The sequence below is a fragment of the Taudactylus pleione genome, unplaced genomic scaffold (assembly GCF_031769625.1).
Source record: "Taudactylus pleione unplaced genomic scaffold, aTauple2 ptg000468l, whole genome shotgun sequence".
In the NCBI taxonomy this organism is placed as follows: domain Eukaryota; kingdom Metazoa; phylum Chordata; class Amphibia; order Anura; family Myobatrachidae; genus Taudactylus; species Taudactylus pleione.
In genome coordinates, this window is record NW_028284870.1 from 2937541 (window position 1) to 2958713 (window position 21173).

The window sequence follows — 21173 nt, forward strand, 5'->3', positions numbered from 1 at the left end:
GACAGTGAGCCATTATTGATATTTACTATGTATATCTCAGGAGACGTGTGCAATAAGAATGACTAAGACAAGGATCTACATGCATACACTGTTTAGTGCTTTGGATTACCAATTATATGGAAGATTGATTTGACACGATGTTTAACTACACGTTCTTATGTCTCTTATCATTCTGAAATTTAACATCCTTTTTCATTTCTATAATCGTTGTTACCTCTAGGGATATAGCAATGTTACAACTGACTGTCACTTTACAGGGATTTGTGAATATTGTTAGGTAACCCCTAGCAACTTGGATTGTGTTGTTATAATTGTTTCATGTCCCTTTTTTGCAGCTAGAAAAGCACATATATCAGAACTATTTTGACTATAAAACCACCTGTTGGTTATATTTCTTTTTCCTTCAGGTAGCATTTGAAGTTATTGAACAAAAATCTATAATATACACACTAATAACCTATAAATAATTGTGCTGAGTTTCGCGCATTAATACTAAACTTTGACATTTTTTTTATATAATTACGAACTAGAAGATATTTGATGAAGTGAATATATTAGAATTTAACTTCTTTTTCCTAAACATATTTGGTGTATTGACGGTATTATCCGTCACCTATATTAACAAGTATATTTTGAATAAAAGGTATGTTTTAATATCCATAAACATATCATAGATTTGTTAACATAAGAGTGCCCCACAAAGGCAGTTTTCTTATTCTTTACCTGTGCAAAACCAAATATAATATAGCATTATATTAATTCCTGGGAGCACCACCAACACAGTATTACGCACAAGGACATTATTTCAGTGACACTACAACATTGCTGGTATAGTATATCGATATTGATTTAGAGTGATTACTAATATACTGTATAAAACAAAGTCCAGTGCATAAATCCTTCCCCAATTCCCTTCCCTTCTACCAAACGAGAATTCCCAGTACACAGACCGTTGCAACTGTTTTTTCCTTTTTCTACTGTGGTTAGGAATAGGCTGCAGTTAGGGTTGGCTGCAGGTAGGTTTAGGCTTCTCTTAGGGTTAGGGTGCAATATAGGTGAAGGTTAGTGATGGGCTGAAATTACATTGTTGACATTTTGACTGTCAACCTATGAAAGCATTAATAGGTAGAGCTCTGCAGATAGAGGTGTGTCTCTAGAAGCATTGAGGGCCCTTCAAAATTTTTGCTATGGGGCCCACAAAGTTCTAGTTATGCACTTACATGGGAGGTCAGACTGGCATGTGTTCTAGCATGTGGGGTGGTAAGAGTGGCAAGTGTTGTGTTATTTGGAAGCAGGTGGGGTGGTTTCAGTGACATCTGGAGACACGTGAGGAGAAAAATGCACTGAGATCACTAATAAAGTACAGAAAAAGGCCTGGTAAGGAGAACCACAGTATCACTAAGTATGGTTGGAAAAATCATCTTGTCACACAAAACATAAAGACAGCATTACATTCAGACCATGAGGTTGCACAGTATTAAATATATAAATCCACTTGGACTCTTACTGCAACAATGCACGACCACAATCACCACCTCTAAGCTGTAAGGGCACATGATCAATCATTTTATACTTTATTGTAGACAATCCGTGTTTATGGTCACGGAAATGTCTAGCAACTGGTTGATCTGACTCCTTTCCTTCAATCGCTGCATGGATGGCAGACCTGTGTAGCGCCATTCGTTCTTTGAACTGGCGAGTGGTTTCCCCGATATATATGTAACAAGCCGCAGGGTCCTCTAATAAACTAGATAACAAATTTACTGGAACAGGTGAGTGGGTACTTTATATGGAACCTCTTGCCTGAATGTGGATGTGCAACTGTGTCTCCTATTTCCAGAGAGCTACATCCCACACTTTTGTGAGTGCCTGGCTTACATGTTAGAAAATTCATAGGATTACTCTCCTTGAGGCGTGATATATCATTATGGGCTACATAGACCTTAATATTCCTTCCACACCTGTACACTGGCATGATTACAACATCTTATTTCCGCGATCCTTTCTCTGGTCTGTTGCAAACAATCCACCCTTGGTAATGCTAGCACTCTATCCTCGGCTGATTTTAACATTCTTGAGTGATATCCTCTTGCAAGGAATTACAGAAACATATAATCAATTTGTTTGATGCCATTTGTTCACCGATCTGATATGTCTATCTATAGACAATCCACTTCCTCTATGGCCGGATTTGTTAGTGCAGGGTCCCTGCCTACATCCGGACCTACCTTGTCTGCCTTTGACAGCATGGCTCTTGAATCTTCTGTCTTAAAAGCAAATGTTTTTTCTGCTTCTGTGTTTCAGACAATGCTCAGGGCAAGAAAGCCTTCCTCTGGCCGCATCTATTACAGGATTTGGCATTCTTTTTATCAATGGTGTTCCCACATAGAGTATGACCCTAAAGTTTTCAGTGTCTCCCGAGTTCTTGCTTTTCTCCAGGCTGGACTAGACCTCGATCTTCACCTGGCTACCTTGAGAGTTCAGGTTTCTGCATTGTCAGTTTGGTTCCAGTGCAGAATCGCTACCCTGACGGATATTAGAACATTTTTGCAGGGTGTTCTCCACCTTCAACCACCTTTTGTCCCTTCGGTGGCACCGTGGGAGTTATCCTTGGTTCTCAGGGCGTTGCAGGCTCCTCCCTTTGAGCCCTTGGACACAGTGGACCTCAAATGGTTGACAGCGAAAACCTTTTTTCTCCTCGATATATCCTAAGCTCACAGAGTTTCTGATTTGGCAGCGCTTTCGTGTCGCTCCCCATTTTTTATTTTCCACCAGAATAGAGCTGTCCTCCGTACACGGGCGAGTTACCTTCTGAAGGTGGTATCACGTTTTCATATGAATGAAGAGATTGTAGTTCCTGCCTTTTCAATCTTAGACCTTTCTGTAGGTGAAGCTTCCCTGGATGTGGTTCGAGCTCTTCGTATCTACATGGATCGTACTAACTCCATCAGGAAATCAGATGTGCTTTTTGTGTTGTATAGTTTTCACAAGTGAGGCTGGCCAGCTAACAAGCAGACTCTGGCTCAGTGGCTGCGTATGATTATATCTCAGGTTTATACACAGTCTGATCTCTATTCCTAACACGGTGACGGCACATTCGATTCATCTGTGGGACCATCGTGGGTGTTTAGACATGGCGCCTCTGCGGAGCAGTTGTCAAGGCGGCCACTTGGTCTTCTGTCCACACTTTAATCAAATTGTATGCATTTGATACTTTTGCCTCCGAGGATGCTTCCTTTTGGGCGGAAGATTCTCCTCTCTGCTCAGGAGCGTCCCCGCCCTTAAGGGAACTGCTTAAGGACATCCCTAAGGTAGTTCCTGTGGACCCTATGGAACCTGAGGAAGAAAATAAGAGTTATGGTAGACTTACCTTTTAACTCTTTTTCTTCGAGGTAACAGGGTGCCCACCCTGACGCATCTGGCCTTAGTTGGGATCTGTTCCTTCTTGTCACGGATTCCCTCATCTTTGTGAGAGTGTTTCTACTGTCATTTGTACTTCTCCACTTTCCTGGCTTCAGTGGGTATTTTTCTCTTAGTCACTGATTCCCTCATTCCCTTTTGTGAGAGTGTTTCTCGTGTGTACTGTTCTAATGGTGGATATACACGGTCAGATTTCTTATCAGATATGAATGATAACGATTGTAAAAATTGTTCATATCTTTGACATTTAGGGCATGCTTAGACCAACAATGCGCGTTGCCGCATGTTAGATAACTATATCGGACATCGACTGTTTGCAGACAGATTTGGACAATTTCATTCATTTTAATACTGTCAGAAATTGTTCATCGTTCATGAAATCGTTGGTCAAATTGTTCATCGTTGATCTAGCAAGTCTAACCGTGTGTATGCACCATTACTTTTTTCCTGCTACTGCCATTGGGCTTGTTTACAAACTGAATGACTGTGGCTGTGGGCGGGGTATATATGGAGAAGGACCAGGGCATTCTGGGAGCTAAAGCTTTGACTGTTTGGTGCCTGGTTCACTCCAACCACATACCCCAAGGTAGGTCCTGTGGACCCTAAGGACCTCGTAGAAAAAGAGTTAACAAAGGGAAGTCTACCATAACTCGTATTATTCCTCCACTGCCCTTTGTAGGATTGTTTCCCTACATTCTTCATGTTTTGTCTCACAGGATGATTTTTGCAACCATTACACTTCAGTCTGTAAGAATAAGAAACCCCTACCTCCTAGAATTACTACCCATAAACCAGAGCTTAAAGTGGTCCTTGAGAGGTGGTGGAACTCATATCTCCTGTCACTTTTTTTTTTTTGTTACACTTCTGTATCTCCTGTGCTTGAGTCTTTTCTTACTTATATGGTGCTTTCTCTGAAACCTTTCTAGGCAGACAGTGTCTTGAGCCGGCATACAGTATGGATTTACGAGATCATGTGGTAAGATATCCACCCGTTTGTGTAGTAATAATATGTCATCTTCATACAACAGAGGTTCAACCAGATAATGAATAGTAATAGAATTTTGGGGGCAGTGCAAAATGTGAACTTCCCTGATCAAATGTCCTGGAGAAATACCATCCTTCTACATCTCTACCACTTCATCCACCTGCATCTGTCCAGCTCCCCACAATGTCTCACCAGCATCATCCTCCATGCGTCACTCCAACAACACCCCCTCCCCTGCATCTCATTCTCCCCTGCATCAATCCAACACCAACCCCAATTGTGTCTTTTCATCACCAACCCTCCCTGCATCTCTTCAGCATTGCCCCCTGTATCTCTTCAGCATCGCCCCCTTCATCTCACCAGCATTACCCCCGCATCTCTTCAGCACCATCTTCCGTCTCTTCAGCTCACCCACTCTGCTAGCACCGGACATCTTTTTTTTGTTTAAGTCGCAATGTGATGTGCTTAGGATGACAAGCTGATTAATTTGGTATGTGTCACTTGTCTATATGTGTGCACCTGAGTCTGTATATGAAGCACAACGGAACTTGGAATGAAAAAAGCTGCAGCCACTACATTGTAGCCATTCACATACAGATTCAGAGACTCAGTCGCATTCAGAAATACAAGTGTCACATACTGTATGAAATTAATTAGCACAGTCAGCTGGTGCGTCCTAGTTGCAACACGTTGCCACTTATTTTTGGCAAAAAAGACGCCCGGCGATGGCAGTAAAGCTGTGTAAGGACATATATAGCGAAGTGTCTCTTACTACACAGAATATAATAGTATATAAGAGGAGAAGCGTCTCTTTTATTAATGGACTCTCCTTCCCAATTCCTCTGCTCCATCAAATGCTGAACGTCTGCCTTCACTGGAAACTTCCATTGCTACTTTTATATTATTTGCCCCTTCTTTAGCCAAAATGGCGTTTGACCTACCTAACACTATCAATATTAAAGGTTGCATTACCACACCTCCCAACTTTTGTGTTTCTCGATGCGGGACATTGTGTGTGCGGCCAAAAATTAGGCGGAGTCTCGGAGAAAGGAGTGTGCCCAGCACTCTCAGAGATGGTGGAGCTGCCCCCAGGCTCCCCCTAGACTGCTACTTTCAGACTGCTAGTCTTTAATCTAAGATCCATTTGGTTGATCGTTTACCTTTTACCTTCCTTACTGATGGGCTCGAGATACAGAGTTGGTGCTTGTTACCTATCTGAACCCCAAGATATCTCATACAAGCCTCCCCAGTCCTCAAGGTATTCTTGGATGCATCCCTTTAGGGTTGTGGAGCCTCTACTCAGGACAGAGCAATCAAGGGAGAATAGTCTCCAGCAAATCTCTCTTGCATATAAATTTCCTAGAACTGAAAGCGGCAAAGCAGCTTGGAAGGTACTTACTCCATATCATATAAATGTGGCGTTTGGCCTTACAAAGGAACTTGGGGCTTGATTCAGACCCGTTCACTAGGCTGCGTTCGCATGCATATGCAAGGCAGTGCGCGTATGCAAACCAGTCCATGTGATCGCAAAGCGATCGCCCCTTGCAGATAGATGCCTCGCTAGATTGAATTACAGGATGAGCCGTTCGTGAGTGGTGACAGGGGTTGGTCGATGGAAATGGGGGAGTGGTGTGCAAACGCTGGCGTGTCTGTGCATCTTAACACCGTTTCAGAAGCGTGCATAATTAAGACGCAGCATCATAGTACACTTCACATGGTGGAATTACACACTGAAGCGCTTGCGGTAGGGTATGGTCAGCCACAAGTGCTGCGTATGGGTCCGATGTTACCGATTGTTGCATACACTTACTGGAGATGATGTGTATTGGTAAGGGAAAGTGGGCGTCTTAAGACAGGCTGGTGGGCGTCTACATAAACACCGCGATCACACGCCAAGACATGGCGTGCTAATGCCTTGGCGTGCGATCGCGGGATTTGCATACTTTGGCAGCTGATGGCGAACGTGTGATGTGTGCGAACACATATAGCGAGCGGATCTGAATCAGGCCCATAGTTCTTTCTACCATAGACATCCCACACAGCTCTTTTTTTTAGTAATTCCCTGTGTGGTGTGGTGGCTACTAAAGCTGCCTCAAAGGGCTTGTCACTACATACGATTATGCATGCAACCCAATGGTCGTAGGAAAGAACCTTTGCTAAATATTACTGGTGGTCTACTGATTTAGAATAAATCAAGTTCCTCTGTACAGCCACCAGGTACAGTATGTGGTAATCTGCTCACCTGCTGTAGCTAGGTGGCAAGCTTCCTGATGAACAAACTGTAGTTTGCAGGAATCTATGACCTGCAAACTTTGTTTATTCTAGGGAATAGGATAGCTATCAAGCAACAGCTTCCCACCCAATTGCTGTAGCTATTTGTTTTTTGTTATGCGGTAATATTTATGAACGAGACCCAACGCCTTTAGTGAGTGCTAAAAATTGTTATATCCTACTTTCAATATTTAACAAACGGCAATAATCTAAGAATATCGCTGTTTATCACTCTTTCCATGGCAAGAGCGATACAGTCCCCATTGCCGGTAATGGGTACCCCGCAGTATCCTCTCCAGCTTCAGTAGAGCCTTCCAGGCACTGCCGGGTACCCACCGGGTGAAAGTGTCAAGAGCATAACACAAAAACCCATTTTTGGCAGATATAGGCTGCCAGCAACAGAGCAGAAGACACCACTGAGGAGGTAGATCGTCGCTGGACTTTGCCGGACCTAGCTGGAGAGGTGAGCAATGCTGAATACCAGTGGCAGATTCATTCGTATCACTGCAATACTAATTGAAATATGCTACTGGTAGTAAGTTACATTCATAAGGGTGATGAGTTTCAAATCTCCTTTTTCTCTGGTTCACTATATGCCTTCCAAAGGTGCATATATTGGTCCAGAAGCACATTAAGATTTAACTCTTCACAATCCTGTCCTAAAAAAAAAAAAAAAAAAGATTTTATAGATCTAGAAGTTGAGAAACAAATGGGATACCTTGTTTCCATCCTCCACAGTTTGTCCTTTACCTTTCTGAAGTTCTTTGTGGTCTTGGTTGAATGCACTTTAGCCTTATTGACAACAGTTAAGTTCCTGTCAATAAAAATGTTTTGTTTCTCCATAAAACGAAAGTTTCTTATTTGCCTTTGTTTGGTCTTGGCTGACACCAGGCAAGAGTATCCACCTTCTTGTTGCTTGTTTTGGAGCGTGGGTGTGCATGTGACCTTTGTGCTGGTGCCAGAGCGCACAAGTGGCTTTGCTGCTCCATCAGCAGGGAAGTAAATAAAATACCATGGAGTGTAAGTGGTTGGAGCTAACGGGCACCAAACAGTCAAAGCTTCAGCTCCCAGGATGCCCTGGCCCTTCTCCACTTATACCCCAGCCAAAGGCAGATCAGTTTGAGTTTGGTGCTGGCAGGAGCTGGTTGCACCTTTAGTGCATTAGGCAGCCCCAAGCTTTATTTTTATTATTTCTTAGTTATTTTGTTTTTTTTAGAGCAAGCAGTGTTGGGCGTCCTAATGGGCGCCTGTGCTGGTCTCAGGGGTACGCCCTCACCTTCCTGAGGCGTCCTCCCGAGCAATTATTTTGTACAGGTCCCCCGTCAGACCCCATCAAGGCCGTGGCCCTCCAGGAAGCCATTCACTCCCTGCTGCATTCAGGTGTGATAATACTGGTTCCTTCGGGTCATCGAGGAACTGGTTTTTATTCCACTGTTTTTTGGGGGGTTCAGAAGCCCAACTGGTCTCATTGGTCTATTTTGAATCTCAAGTGCCCAAGTTCCACATGGAGACTCTACAATCAATTGTCCTGGCATACCTTCATGTGCGTATTACTCCAACCCACTAACGGTTCCTATGGTTTGCTGTCCTGCAACTTTACCAGTTTGGGCCCTGCCATCTCCAGCTGACCGTGGACTGCCTGCAAACACACGGCTGACTCATCAATTGGAAAAATTCCTCCATCTCTCTGACACAACGGATGATACATCTGGGGGCACTCCTGGATTCTCAAATTCAAAGGATCTTTCTGCCAGCGGAAAAAATTTCGGCACTGCACTTGCGCGTGCGCAACTTGCTCCGCAATCGAAGGGTATCCATTCACTCAGCAATGCAGGCCCTAGGGTCTATGGTATCCACCTTCGATATGGTGGAATACGCCCAGTTCCACTCCAGGGCCCCTTCAACAACTGATTTTCTCCCGGTGGAGCTGGCAGTATCATCTTATTCGGTCCCAGATGATCCTCCGGAGGTCCGACTTTCCCTTTCATGGTGGCTGCAGACGTCCCATCTGGACAAGGGTCGTCCCTTCTGGATTCCAAATTGGGAGCTTCTCACTACAGATGCCAGCCTTCGCGGATTGGGCTCAGTAACCGGTCATCATAACTTTCAGGGTCGGTGTACAACCCAGGAAAGTTGCCTGCCCATAAACATTCTGGAGCTTTCAGCAATGCAAAGAATGAGGCAGGCCAGTTCAGATCCAGTCCTACAATGCAACTGCAGTAGCCATCCTCAACCATCAGGGAGGCACGTGAAGTTGGGCAGCCATGCGGGAAGTAGCACGCACCCTGGTCTGGGCCGAACATAATCTCCTGGCAATTTCCGCAGTGTTAATTCCCGGAGTCCTCAATTGGGAAGCGGACTTCCTAAGCTGTCAGAATGTACACCCCGGAGAATGAGCTCTCCATCCACAGGGCTTTCAACATTTGGTTGACAAATGGAGCCTACCAGATGTAGACCTCATGGCCTCACGTCACAATCGCAAGCTCCCCAGGTATGGGTCCAGGACCAAAGTCCCCTCAGCCACCTTCAAGGACACTCTAGCAGTGCGGTGGGACCTCAATCTCGCATACCTCTTTCCTCCGATCTCCCTCCTCCCGAGGGTTCACCGAAAATTCAAGCAAAAAGGTGTCACGGTGATACTGATGGCTCCAGCCTGGCGCAGGCACCACTGGTTCATCGACCTATGGGGTCTCTCCATAGACACTCCTTTTCCACTTCCTCCTATGGCCAGATTAGCACAGGGTCCTTGCATGCACTCAGACCTACCTCATCTGCCTTTGACGGCGTGGCTGTTGAATCACCCGTCTTAAGAGCCAAAGGTTTCGCTAGCTCTGTGGTCCAGATGATGCTCAGGGTGCATAAGCCTAGTTTGGCACTCTTACTTTTAATGGTGCTCCCCCCAGAGGCTATGACCCTAAGGTTTTTAGGGTTTCCTGGGTTCTTGCATTTCTCCAGGAAGGGTTAGACCTCTACCTCTGCCTGGCCTCCCTTAGAGTTCAGGTTTCTGTGGTCTGTCTGGTTCCAGCGAAGTATCACTCCCCTGCCTGATGTTAGAACGTTCCTGCAGGGTGTTTTCCACCTTCAACCTCCTTTTGTCCCTCTGGTGGCCCCATGGTATTGGTCCTTGGTTCTCCGGGCTCTAAAGGCTCCTCCGTTTTGAACCTCTAGACTCTAGACCTCAAGTGACTGACAGTGAAGACGCTCTTTCTCCTCGCTATCTGCTCTGACCGCAGATAATCTTACTAGGCAGGGCTCTCCTGTCGCTCCCCTTTTTGATTTTTCATCTGGACAGAGCTGTCCTCTTTACCCAGGCTGGTTACCTTCCTAAAGTGGTATCCCAATTCCATTTGAATGAATAGATTGTGTTCCGGCCTTCCAGTCATCGGAACTCTCTGCAAGTGAATCCTCCCTGGATGTGGTTTGTGCTCTTTTGATCTATGTGGATTGGATCGTACCAACTCCTTTTGGATATCTGATTCTCTTTTTTCGTATGGCTTTCACAGACTGGACTCGCCAGCTAATAAACAGACTCTGGCCCGATGGCTCTGCATGACAATCTCTCAGGCTGACAGGCAAGCTGATCTTCATGTTCCAAACATGGTTACGGCACATTCTACTTGGTCCGTGTGACCTTTGTGGGCGGTTCACTGTGGCGCTTCTGCTGAACAATTGTGAATGGCGGCCACGTGGTCTTCCGTCCACACCTTCCTCAGGTTCTATACCTTTGACATCTATGCCTCTCAGGATGCTTCCTTTGGACGACTGATTCTCCTTTCTGCTCAGGAGCGTCCCCACCCTTAGGCGAAACTGCTTTAGGACATCCCCATGGTATCACTGTGGATCCCTATGGACCCTGAAGAAGAAAATGTGTTACAGTAGACTTACCTTGGTTAACTGTTTTTCTTTGAGGTCCATAGGATCCACAGGGTGCCCACCCTGATGCACCTGGCTTCATTGGGTATTTTTCTCTTGGTCACCGATTCCCTCATCTTCTGTGAGAGTGTTTCTCGTGTGTACTGTTCTTAATTCTCCTTTTTCCTGCTCCTGCCTTGGGCTTTTTCACAAAACTGGCTGGAGGTGGGGTATAAGTGGATGAGGCCCGGGCATTCTGGGAGCTGAAGCTTTGACTGTTTGGTGCCCGGTTAGCTCCAACCACCTACACTCCATGGTATCCCTGTGGATCCTATGGACCTCGAAGCAAAAGAGTTAACAAAGGTAAGTCTACCATAACTCTTATTTTCCCTGCCGTCAATGACCTGCTGTTGCTAGGTGGCAATCCTATTCCCTTGGACAAATAAAGCTTTGCAAGCCATAGATTCCTGCAAACTACTGCATAACGTATATGGCTCCCGGTCATTAGAGACTACCTGAGAATATTACATGTCAGTGTGTATCCGCAATCTGTCAAGCTTTGATGAGGTTCATAAGGCGGAAAACAGTCTAGTTGAAATGAACCACACAAGTTGATTGCATCAAGCTGAACTAGGCATTAATGGTTTTTATAAGACTAAAGTGCAATCCCTTGCTTCACATGTCAAAAGAACATCAAAGGGATATAATCGACATATTTTGATAATGACACACATTCCTATAGACCAACAAGACCTTTATTTACTGGTGTGGCTAATGCATACAAACTCAACTTGTCAGTGTTTTAAAAAGATAAATAAAATGTACAAATATGCAAAAATATATATATATATATATATATTTTTTTTATGACATTTTCAGACTTGTCAATGCTTTCAAATTACGTAATAGTATTGGCAGGCAAAAGTGTACAATTACCCAATATTCAAGAGTGAATGCATGTACAGTACATGATTCTGGAAATAGTCATAATGATAGAATTTGTAGAAAAGATGCTGAAAGTGCCTGTGATGATGGCAGTAGATCACAGGTTCTCAAAATCGGTAATGAGTAATGAACACACCTGTGCCCCTGCTGGGTGACTTGGAACGGTGTGTGGTCCTGAGGACCGAGCTTGAGAACCACTGCAGTAGATCATCAAGTTGCTATCCCCCAAGGCTGAAATCCTCTCACCTTCCATTAGCTTAAGGCAGTAGTTCTCAAACTCTGGGCCTGATTCAGCGCCGGACGCTATTTGCGAACGGTCGTTCAGAATAAGGGGCCGGCTATTTAAATTGAGCGCTCGCTCTTTGCGGTCTGTTGACGCCTCTGTCTGAGCGAGCGAACGAAACATGCGCTCGCTATTTTGTAAAGACGCCCCCTGGCCGTTCGCATCATACGTCATCTCCGCTATTTATTAGATTAATCAAGTACATCGAAAGGCGTCTGAACTGCTCGCAGTGCTTGTGGTAGATTTTACTTCCCGCAATCACTGCGAGCAGTTCAGGCTAAAAGACAACCAAGTGACGTGGTCGATGACGCTGCTTTGTTAATTATGCACGCCCGTTTTGACCGTTTGGCACGCCTGCGTTCGGATCTCCACTCCCCGTTTTCAAGCACCTTCTCCTGTTACCACCCACAAATGCCTCATTCTGTTACTCAAATTAGCAGCCCCTCGCTGTATTGCGAGCGCACAATTTCCGACCGCAATGACTGGTTGGCGCATGCGCATTACGACCCATACGCATGCGCAGATGTGCGAACATCACTCGGAGCGAGCGACCGCTTACAAGCGGCTCTGAATCAGGCCCTCTGTCCTCAGAACCCCACACAGGTCACGTTTTCCCGGTCACCCAGTAGGTGCTCAGGTGTATGCATTACTTACTGACAAATTTTAAAAGATCCACAAGTAGAGCTAATTATTTCACTTGTGATTCTGTGAGGAGACCTGGAAAATATGCACTGTTTGGGGTCCTGAGGGCTGAGTTTTAGAACCTGTGGCTTAAGGGGGCCCCCTTCCTCACAATACCGTTCTTCTTGGTGTAATGTTGGCCACTGGATGTACTAAAACAGTGAAGTGCTGGACTTAGATCATTTTGGTTCAAATAATAGTGATGATACAGTAAATGATTACTAGTGATGTAATTAGCAAAGATAAATTCTATATTCTGTAGCTGCAACTTCTGCCAGCAGCGTTCCTGAAATAACCTACAGTATGCAGTGTTTCAAAAAACATTAACAAGTGTGTAACAAGGTAAGACGAGCGCTTGCAAGTCAATAGCAAAGTTATCTGATTGATGTCACAGGCTGAGAAGTGAGTCACCTCGTGCGGGGGCCATGGATTAGGAAGTAGAGGTTTTGTTCTGTTTTTGTTTTTCTAGCACTGATCAGTAAAATTAGCAATATATCCTTTGTGTATTGATCAGTAGTATTCTACTTTAAAACTAGTAACGCTGTTTTCTATACATACTGTATTCATAATAAGGGTACAGTTGAACTGTCTCATAGACTATATACTACATATAATATGCCGGAGCATTTTATTGAGGAATTCTGAGCAAGGCAAAATGCTCTGTAAAAGTTGAGCTTTTTCACCGTCACAATGGGCCTGATTCTGCGTTGCACGCGGCTTCCGTATGCGACCCCATTTGTAATGCTGATCTTTTGCTAACCGAATGCTAATGAAACTGTACGCACATCTTCAGGTGTATGTACCACCATCATTAGCTCTTACACCTACCCCATGCCTGGTGCAAATGATAACAGCATATGCTCTGCTCAGAATAGGTGGCTATTCTCCCACAAGACGTTCTCTTCCATGAGTCCACCTATTTCACACCCACAATCGCCCATTTCATGTATGGAACGGCCAAGATAAGTCCAACTCAGAATTGTCCGGTCATACGTATATGTATTTTTGCTACCATGCATGCGCAGTGTGCTACAATACGTGAGGTTCAGCCGCACATGGAGCTGTGTGTGTGACCTCTATCAGGCCAATTGTGGGGATCATCATGATGTGATCATGATTTTGGTTAGTTTGGAATTATGTCCCCAGTTCTCTCCAAAGCGAATAGGTCTCCTCCTCTGCTGGAAAATACACTCTGACTTTAACCTATGCACAGGCATACAGCATGGCCTATAGCACATTACACACACTTTGGGTTAGGCTAGGAAATAGCTCTTTGGACACACTAGGTTGTACGCTCCAACATGCACTGAAGAAAAGCGCAAATGTGGTTTGAACTCATTATATAGGGATGTAACAGAATCTGGCCCGATGAACAAACGGTTATGGTAGAGTATAAAGCGGGGATGGGAGAAACCTCAGGCCCGATGGCCGTATAAAGGCCGCTAATCATTTGGTCTGGCCCTCTGAGCTTTTTTTCTGCTAGCCTCATCTGGCTAGGGGGGTGCCTAGAATGGCACCCTGCAGGAAGACTCTATGCAGCATTGCCGCCTGGAGCGTCTTTAGGACAATTCAGACGGTCACACCGCTGCCCTTACAGCTCCCCGGGCATTATCAGGATGCTCCGGGCATTGCTGTAATCACCGGTGATGCCACACAGAGGGGGCGTGGCCTGCACCGTGCCCACAAATAATGTTCTATATATCAAAATGGCTCTCGCCAGAAAAAAAGGTTCCCCACTCCTGGTATAAAGGAAGTAAAGGATTGTGTAATGTTAAAAAAATAATAATTATATAATCCTGTGCATGATACCATAGTCTCAAAAAAAGAAAAACAAATCTATGGTTTATACCATCTTGCAGTCTCGTCAGTGACATATTAGATGCAGTCGCCCACTTCTTATGAATCCTGTGCCCGTTTTGCAGTTTGAATAAGGTGCCAGGGTATCACTATATATACCAGGGGTAGAATAATATACTGCAAATCTGGGTGTATATAGCAAATAAAGCCTTGGGGCATTTGTTTCTTATTTTGATGTAAACCATCGTCGAGGGATCTCAATTCTCTGTATGTCCCTACACTAGCATATATGCCCAATGCACCATTAAATTGCAGTTTAAATGCACTCACCTCTCGGGACAGAGGGTAACATCTAGACAAGGGTTGGCTTGTGAGCCGCACAGTTTATTTGCTTTTACCTTGAAGATGTTTGGGGTATGTTTAGGGAATCGGTATGAAATACCGCCGGCCACAAAGATATAGACGCCTGTCATTTAAACCACGCCAGGATAAAGCAGTCGGGAAGCCGGCTGTCGGGATCACGTCAGCCTGTTTCCTGATATCCATGTTTAGGGTTCAGGTATGTCTTAGTCTGTATTTTGGTATACGGGTTATGTGTGGGGGGGGGTTTGTGGGTGTTTTTATTTCAACGTTTGGGGGGAAGGGGAGTCTTTCCCCCGAAATGTTGAAATAAAAGCACCACTGTTTCACCTTTTAATAGAAGCCTCTGAGTGACTCTTTTGTGTCCTGGAAGAACTGGCACTCCCAGATAATTAATTTAATGGAGTCAAAGGCATCACGTGTAAGTTCAGAGCGTAGAAATGCAATGCTACCATAAAGAAGTATCCGAATTTGACTAAAACCTATCTGTAAGGTGCACTTTTCAGGTGGTGTATCCTCACTGGTCCCTTCTGCCTGGTGCATGCTTCTCATTTGATGATGATAATGATGGACATATTATTGCGTCAAATGTATCTACGCTAGAATTAAAGTTGCACTCATCTTAAAATAGGTTCACCACAAGATGCACCCTCAGAAACAATTGTATGAGCACATCTGTGTGTTAGGTCTGATCCACTGTATGTAATGGACAGATCCACTTTGTGAGCCATGTGTTGTATAATTATCGCAGTGGTACAAACCTATTGAAGGGCTCTAACCTATTTGTGTAGGTAGTTTGGGTATAGAACCCTTTCATACTGCAGCTTTATAGAACTACACAGCTGCCATAACTTTGGTTACAAACTTGACACTAGATATTCAACATAACACAAAATATAAATGGCTACACAGCAATTTTGCTACATTATGTAAGATCCATGCACGTGCACCTCCCCTCCTTACCCTTGCCCCCCGTGAGTGCTTCTTTACAAGCGACTGATTCAGGCGTCACCCATGGAATGGACGACTTGTAGCAACAAAGAATATATTTAAAATGTAGTAAACTGCAATTGTGCTTAAAGTTATGTATCACAGAGGATAATTCCCTGTTGTTTTTGTTGGATAGAGGCTGTTCAGGTTTTTATTGTGCACATAATTTATATTTTGTAAATGTGTCATGTACTCCAGAATACATTTTAAAATCCAGATACTGTATTTTTCCAGGTACATACTATGCAACGTTGCGACCCATCGATGAAACGATGTGATGTATCGATACATTGCGTGCACTGTACACACTGCACGATCCGGCGTATGATGACGCAATGTAGCGTTATATGCTGCATGTAACAGCACTGCATCATTAATTTCAGGGTTCTGTCATGTGCCTCCACTAAAGCACACATCATCATTCTTACTATTAGTGTGCACATGAAGGTTTTAAAAAATTTTTGTCCTGGTAATACCATCCTTAGGTGACATTACCAGAATAGGCGTTGCGGCAACACAAATACTAGTGTGATACTGGAGACATAGGGTCCATCCTGCATAAGGTATGTAGTCAGGAGGCCGACGGTCAAAATGCCGACCGCCGGCTTTCCGACGGTCAAATCCCGGCAGGCTTCTAATGATAGGCGTCTATCATTATCCCCACGCTGGGAGCCCGACGCCCGGCATACCGAACGAAGATAAGCCGGGCTTCAGGCGTGGACAGCCGCGGGGGAGGGTTCGGTTAGGGGTTCCCAGGTGGGATTTAGGGTTAGCCACCCCCACCCCCGGGAGAGTTACAGGGGTATTCAATATGGGAGCGAAAACATCGTTTTTGCGTTAATATCGCACTTTTGGCGTCATTATCGCAGGTTTGACTTTTACACCGTATTCAATTTCAAAGACTTATCGCAGGTTCGAAAAGTCTTTCATAAAAAACGGGGATAACTTTTCACCATTGAATAGGTGTCGAAAAAAAGTGCAGAATTGGGGTTTAGGGGTGCAGGCTTAAAAAAAATAGCCTGCACCCCTGGGAATGACATTTAAAAAAGAATTGTGTCAAAAAAAGTTTTAAAAAATAATAGGGACACCCCAAAAAATTTATTTAAAAATTGGGGTGAAAAAAAAAAAAATGGGAAAAAAATGATTAACAATAGGGAAATAGGTTCAGGGCTATTCTGCAAGTATGCGGCAGGTGTTTTCTAGAATAGATTTATAGCGGCAGGTGCACAAATGCAGAATTTTTAAAAACTTACTTTAGGGATATCAAAATATGCTAGTACCCATTTTCATGTACCCCAAATTTGATGGGACCACTTAAAGAAACAAAAAAGAAAAACCTAAGTGCTCTTCTGCATCACTTGCTGCGGCTATTTAAATCCCCGCCTTTCATTTAAAGGCTAAAACTGGGGTACCCATAGTGATCCCCCATGTTTTTACAACTTTAGGGGGGTCTTACAATTTTTTTAAGGAAAAATTCGTAACTTTACGCAAATCCAACTTTCGGAGGCTCCCGTTTTCGTTAATTTTATATTGAATACGGGGATAAGCGGGGAGCAAGCCCAATACTTTAACGCAGGTAAAAACTCCGATATGAAACGTTAACTTCGACAGTGAAGTTAACGTTTCATATTGAATACCCCTCTTAGAATTAGGCTAGGGGGAGGGGGTTAGGTTTAGGCACCACTAAAGGAGGGGTAGGAGGGGAGAGGGTTAGTTAATTTACTCACCCCGTCGGGATCTTCACTTCCGGTCTTCCGGCGTCGGGATTTGAACCGCCGGACCTAAATCATACTGATTCCCTTCATAAGTATGGGCAGAGCCTCTCCAAGAATATGTAACATCAGATTTGGCTGTTGCACCTAAAGCTGGACATCCACTATACAATTATCTGTCAGATATCTGTCCAATCTGGCTGTTTGGAATGAAAACCTGGTAATGTATGGGAGCAAATGACAGTCGTCCACTTGCTCACAAACACTGGAAAATAGCCAGAAATGGTTGTTCAGACAAATTGGTTAAAACACAGGAATTTAACCAATTTGAACAATTCCTTTTTTCAATGTTTAAACCATATGATGGATTGTCATTTGCTCCCATACATTACCAGGTTTTCATTCCAACCAGCCAGATTGGACAGATAGCTGACAGAAAATTGTATAGTGGATGCCCAGCTTTAGATTAGTAGGGAGATATGATAATGAGCCCTATTCCCTTTGATAAATGAATGATTTACATTACATCTTGAGTGTATTACTTTTATATTTTAAAATACAGAACAATTTTTTATTGAGAATTTCCCAAACAGTACTGGAGCTTCTGGAATACTCCACACATTTGGGGGAGAGTCTCCTTCCAGCTGAGAAAGTAGCAGATTTTCCTGCATTTTGGTGACTCTCAGTTGAAATGACTGGGGCAGGCGATGTTAGGATGTGATTTGTTATGAAACGCGTAATCTTGGCCACCCACCTGGACCTCCCTCTCCGCAGTCCTCCCGGAGAGGTCATTTCAAAATCAACAAGTACAGTATGCTCTGAGGAAATCGAGAAACAAATAACATACATTGACTGATGCAACAGAGGGTAAAGATCGCCCTTCCCAAATGATCTTACTATCTAAGAGGTGTGATTGATGCAAAAGGTAGCAGAATAACAATTGTGTCTGCTGGTAGGCAATGTACTGTAATTATCAGCTGCCATTTTCAAAGCCACCATTCGTGACTGGCATTTATGTGTAGGTACGGGTGGTACAGTATGTGGTTGAGATGAGGGGAGACAGTGTGAGGTGGAGACATGAAACATATGGATCAATCAGCTGCTGACCACCGATACTGGCCTTTACCATTTATCTTAACTAAACACCCCCTATTTCTGGTTCTGAAAGAGTCTTTTGCTCTTGGGCAATGGTCATTCACCAGTTTAGAGTAGCTGTGTGCCCCATGCTTTTCAATGACCTACGTGGTACCATCACTACCCTTTTGTACTGAGCCCTTATTGTACCATGGCCCTCATTCAGAGCCGTACGCTCTGAGCAGAGCGCACGCTCTGAATGAGGGCCGGGCTCCATTTTCATGGAGCGTCCTCCTGGACGCTCGTATAGCTGTGGGTCACCACCCACAGGCTATATGAGCGTGCATTGTGATGGTCGCGATGGTTGAGACCATCGCTACCATCGAATTTGCGAGCCGGAGCCTGCGGTTGAGGTTTTCAACCGCAAGCTCCGGAGTGATTTTGGCTCTATCAGAGCCAAAATCACTCCCACTGACATCACTAGTGATGTCAGTGGGCCGGCTTCTGACGGGAGGCGTTCCCGTGGGAACGCCCCCGTCAGGGAGGCACACCCCCGGCACGCCCACCAAAGGGGGCGTGCTGTCAATCAACATTGACAGCACGCCCCCTTTGATCGGACACAACGAGCGAAGGACTTTCCTTCGCTCGTCGCGTCTGGCGCATGCGCACGACGGAGCTCCCTCCGTCGTGCGCATGCTCAGTCCATAACATCGACCCACTTGCGAGCGGACAGCCGCTCGCGAGTGGGTCTGAATCAGGCCCCATATTCACTGCCACCCACAAGGAACTTCATCTCTGTGTCCTCAGAGAAACTGGATGTGTGATTGGTCCATTCAGTGCATCTGAAAGATTACACCCCATATATGTGACAGATGCATTGTTTAGAACATAGGTTCTCAAAATCGGTCCTCGGGACCCCACACAGTGCATGTTTTCAAGGTCTCTTCACAGAATCAAAAGTGAAATAATTATAACCACATGTGGATCTTTTAAAATGTGTCAGTGAGTAATGAATAAACCTGTGTACCTACTGGGTGACCTGGAAAACGTGACCTGTGTGGGGTCCTGAGGACCGAGTTTGAGAACCACTGGTTTAGAACATATGCCTGTACCTTCTGTATCACTGCATTGTTCTCTTTTGCAATTTAAGGAATTGCGAATTGGGTTCTTATTCTGTCCCAGTTTGCATGGTTATATTGGAGCAGATTCAGATTTACAAGCAAGTCGGCCACAATTATACTCTCACTACGCGCGCGGAACTCAATGTATACATTCACCTGTATGTTGTGTTGTGTGCATCTTGGCGGCCACACTGCCACTATCCAAATGCTGGTGAAATAGCTGTCTTTATTATTAGTGCACACTTGCAGCAGTTCTATACCTGGTTCAAGAGATCCACCGGAAATAGACAGTTCTTTGCATATGCGAAACTCAGCATAGCCTGCAATTCTGTCTACATGCGTTCGACACACCCTCACTAAACTTAAACACCCCATTAACGCCCAGTTACGCCCATTCACCCATAAGCGGGTTTGCAAGTGAGATGGGTATGACTCAAAGCCGCTCATACTGTAGAGGCGTATGACTTTGCACGGCTATGGAGCATGCGTAGTGATCCGTCCGCAAAACGGGCATATGTGTAACTGTGCACTGGCCCCAGCATTAATATGCTTTTTGTACAAAGCGTTCTGTACAGTTAAGGAGTATTTAAAGCAGAAATGTAAGGGAGTTACACAGGTGTTTTCTCTATCATATGTCCATTTTAATAAAGAATAACTTATTTTGATTTTACAGGTGTCTGATTTAGTAGTTATCCTGAACCACAAAAGAGCAGTTGAGGCTTTTGCCAAAGGAGGTAACTTAACACTTGGGGGGAATTTCACGGTCGCCATTGGACCTTTAGGAAGGTAAGGATGTTCCTGTTGTACGAAACTATACTTTCTTCATCTTTTAATTTCTGTGTACATCAGGCATCGATTGTGGTGTTAGATTTTCATGCTATACACACAAAGGGCCTGATTCATTTTGGAACGTTATTGCTATCCCAGATGCGAAAATATGCTAATGACTGCAAGTGCATAGCTATTATAGAGATGCGCAAAGCCAGCATAGAGATGCCCACTACCGCTTTCACATATCCATAATGCCTTGCAATCCTGCGTATACATCGAGTAACAGAACTCGCGCACAATTGCAATAGGTCTGACCTTACTCAGAAATTGATAACCTCATTGTATGCAGTGAGTACTCAAGCTGTGTATGCCATCGCGGTGGCTAATTTATGTACGCCTATGCAACAGCATTCAAACGGACTGGCACGCCTGCGTTTCTCCGACCACCACCCCAAGCGCTGACTTCCCGTCCCTCTGTCTGCGATGGCTTTGTATCTGTGTAGGTGAACGCAGAGTAACCGCAGTTCTAACTCACACACTGTGATGCATGCGCAGTACGCACCATCGACCGATCTGCGTACACTGTTGCAGTTGCGATCCGTAATAAATCGGGCCCAAAGTACATATTTCCAATGTTTTGGCTTTTTTTTTTTTTTTTATTATCATTACTTTTGTTTTTGTTGCACTTTCAGTAGGATAGTGAGTGACCTATTGTATGCATGGCCAATATTTTATTTGTGCAGTGGGTTGTGACAAATTATACATATACCTAAAAGTCAGACTATTAGATAACTCTGCTTTCTGGGCACTGGGGCTTCTTTGGTTTTGTACCCTTGTTTGGCAAAGTCACCTAAAAGTGACATTTACAATTTGTTCTAGTTACTTACTACAGTTTTTGTTTTTTTGCTACC

General features: G+C 44.4%; 1 protein-coding gene across 1 annotated transcript in view; it reads left to right on the forward strand.

Annotated features, from left to right (window-relative positions):
* The window catches only part of SH3YL1 (SH3 and SYLF domain containing 1), a 121962-nt gene that overhangs the window by 56697 nt on the left and 44092 nt on the right, over positions 1–21173 (forward strand). Inside the window, exon 5 of the mRNA XM_088448852.1 lies at positions 20165–20277. Coding sequence (XP_088304978.1) covers positions 20165–20277 — 113 coding nt within the window. The remainder of the gene's footprint in view (positions 1–20164; positions 20278–21173) is intronic.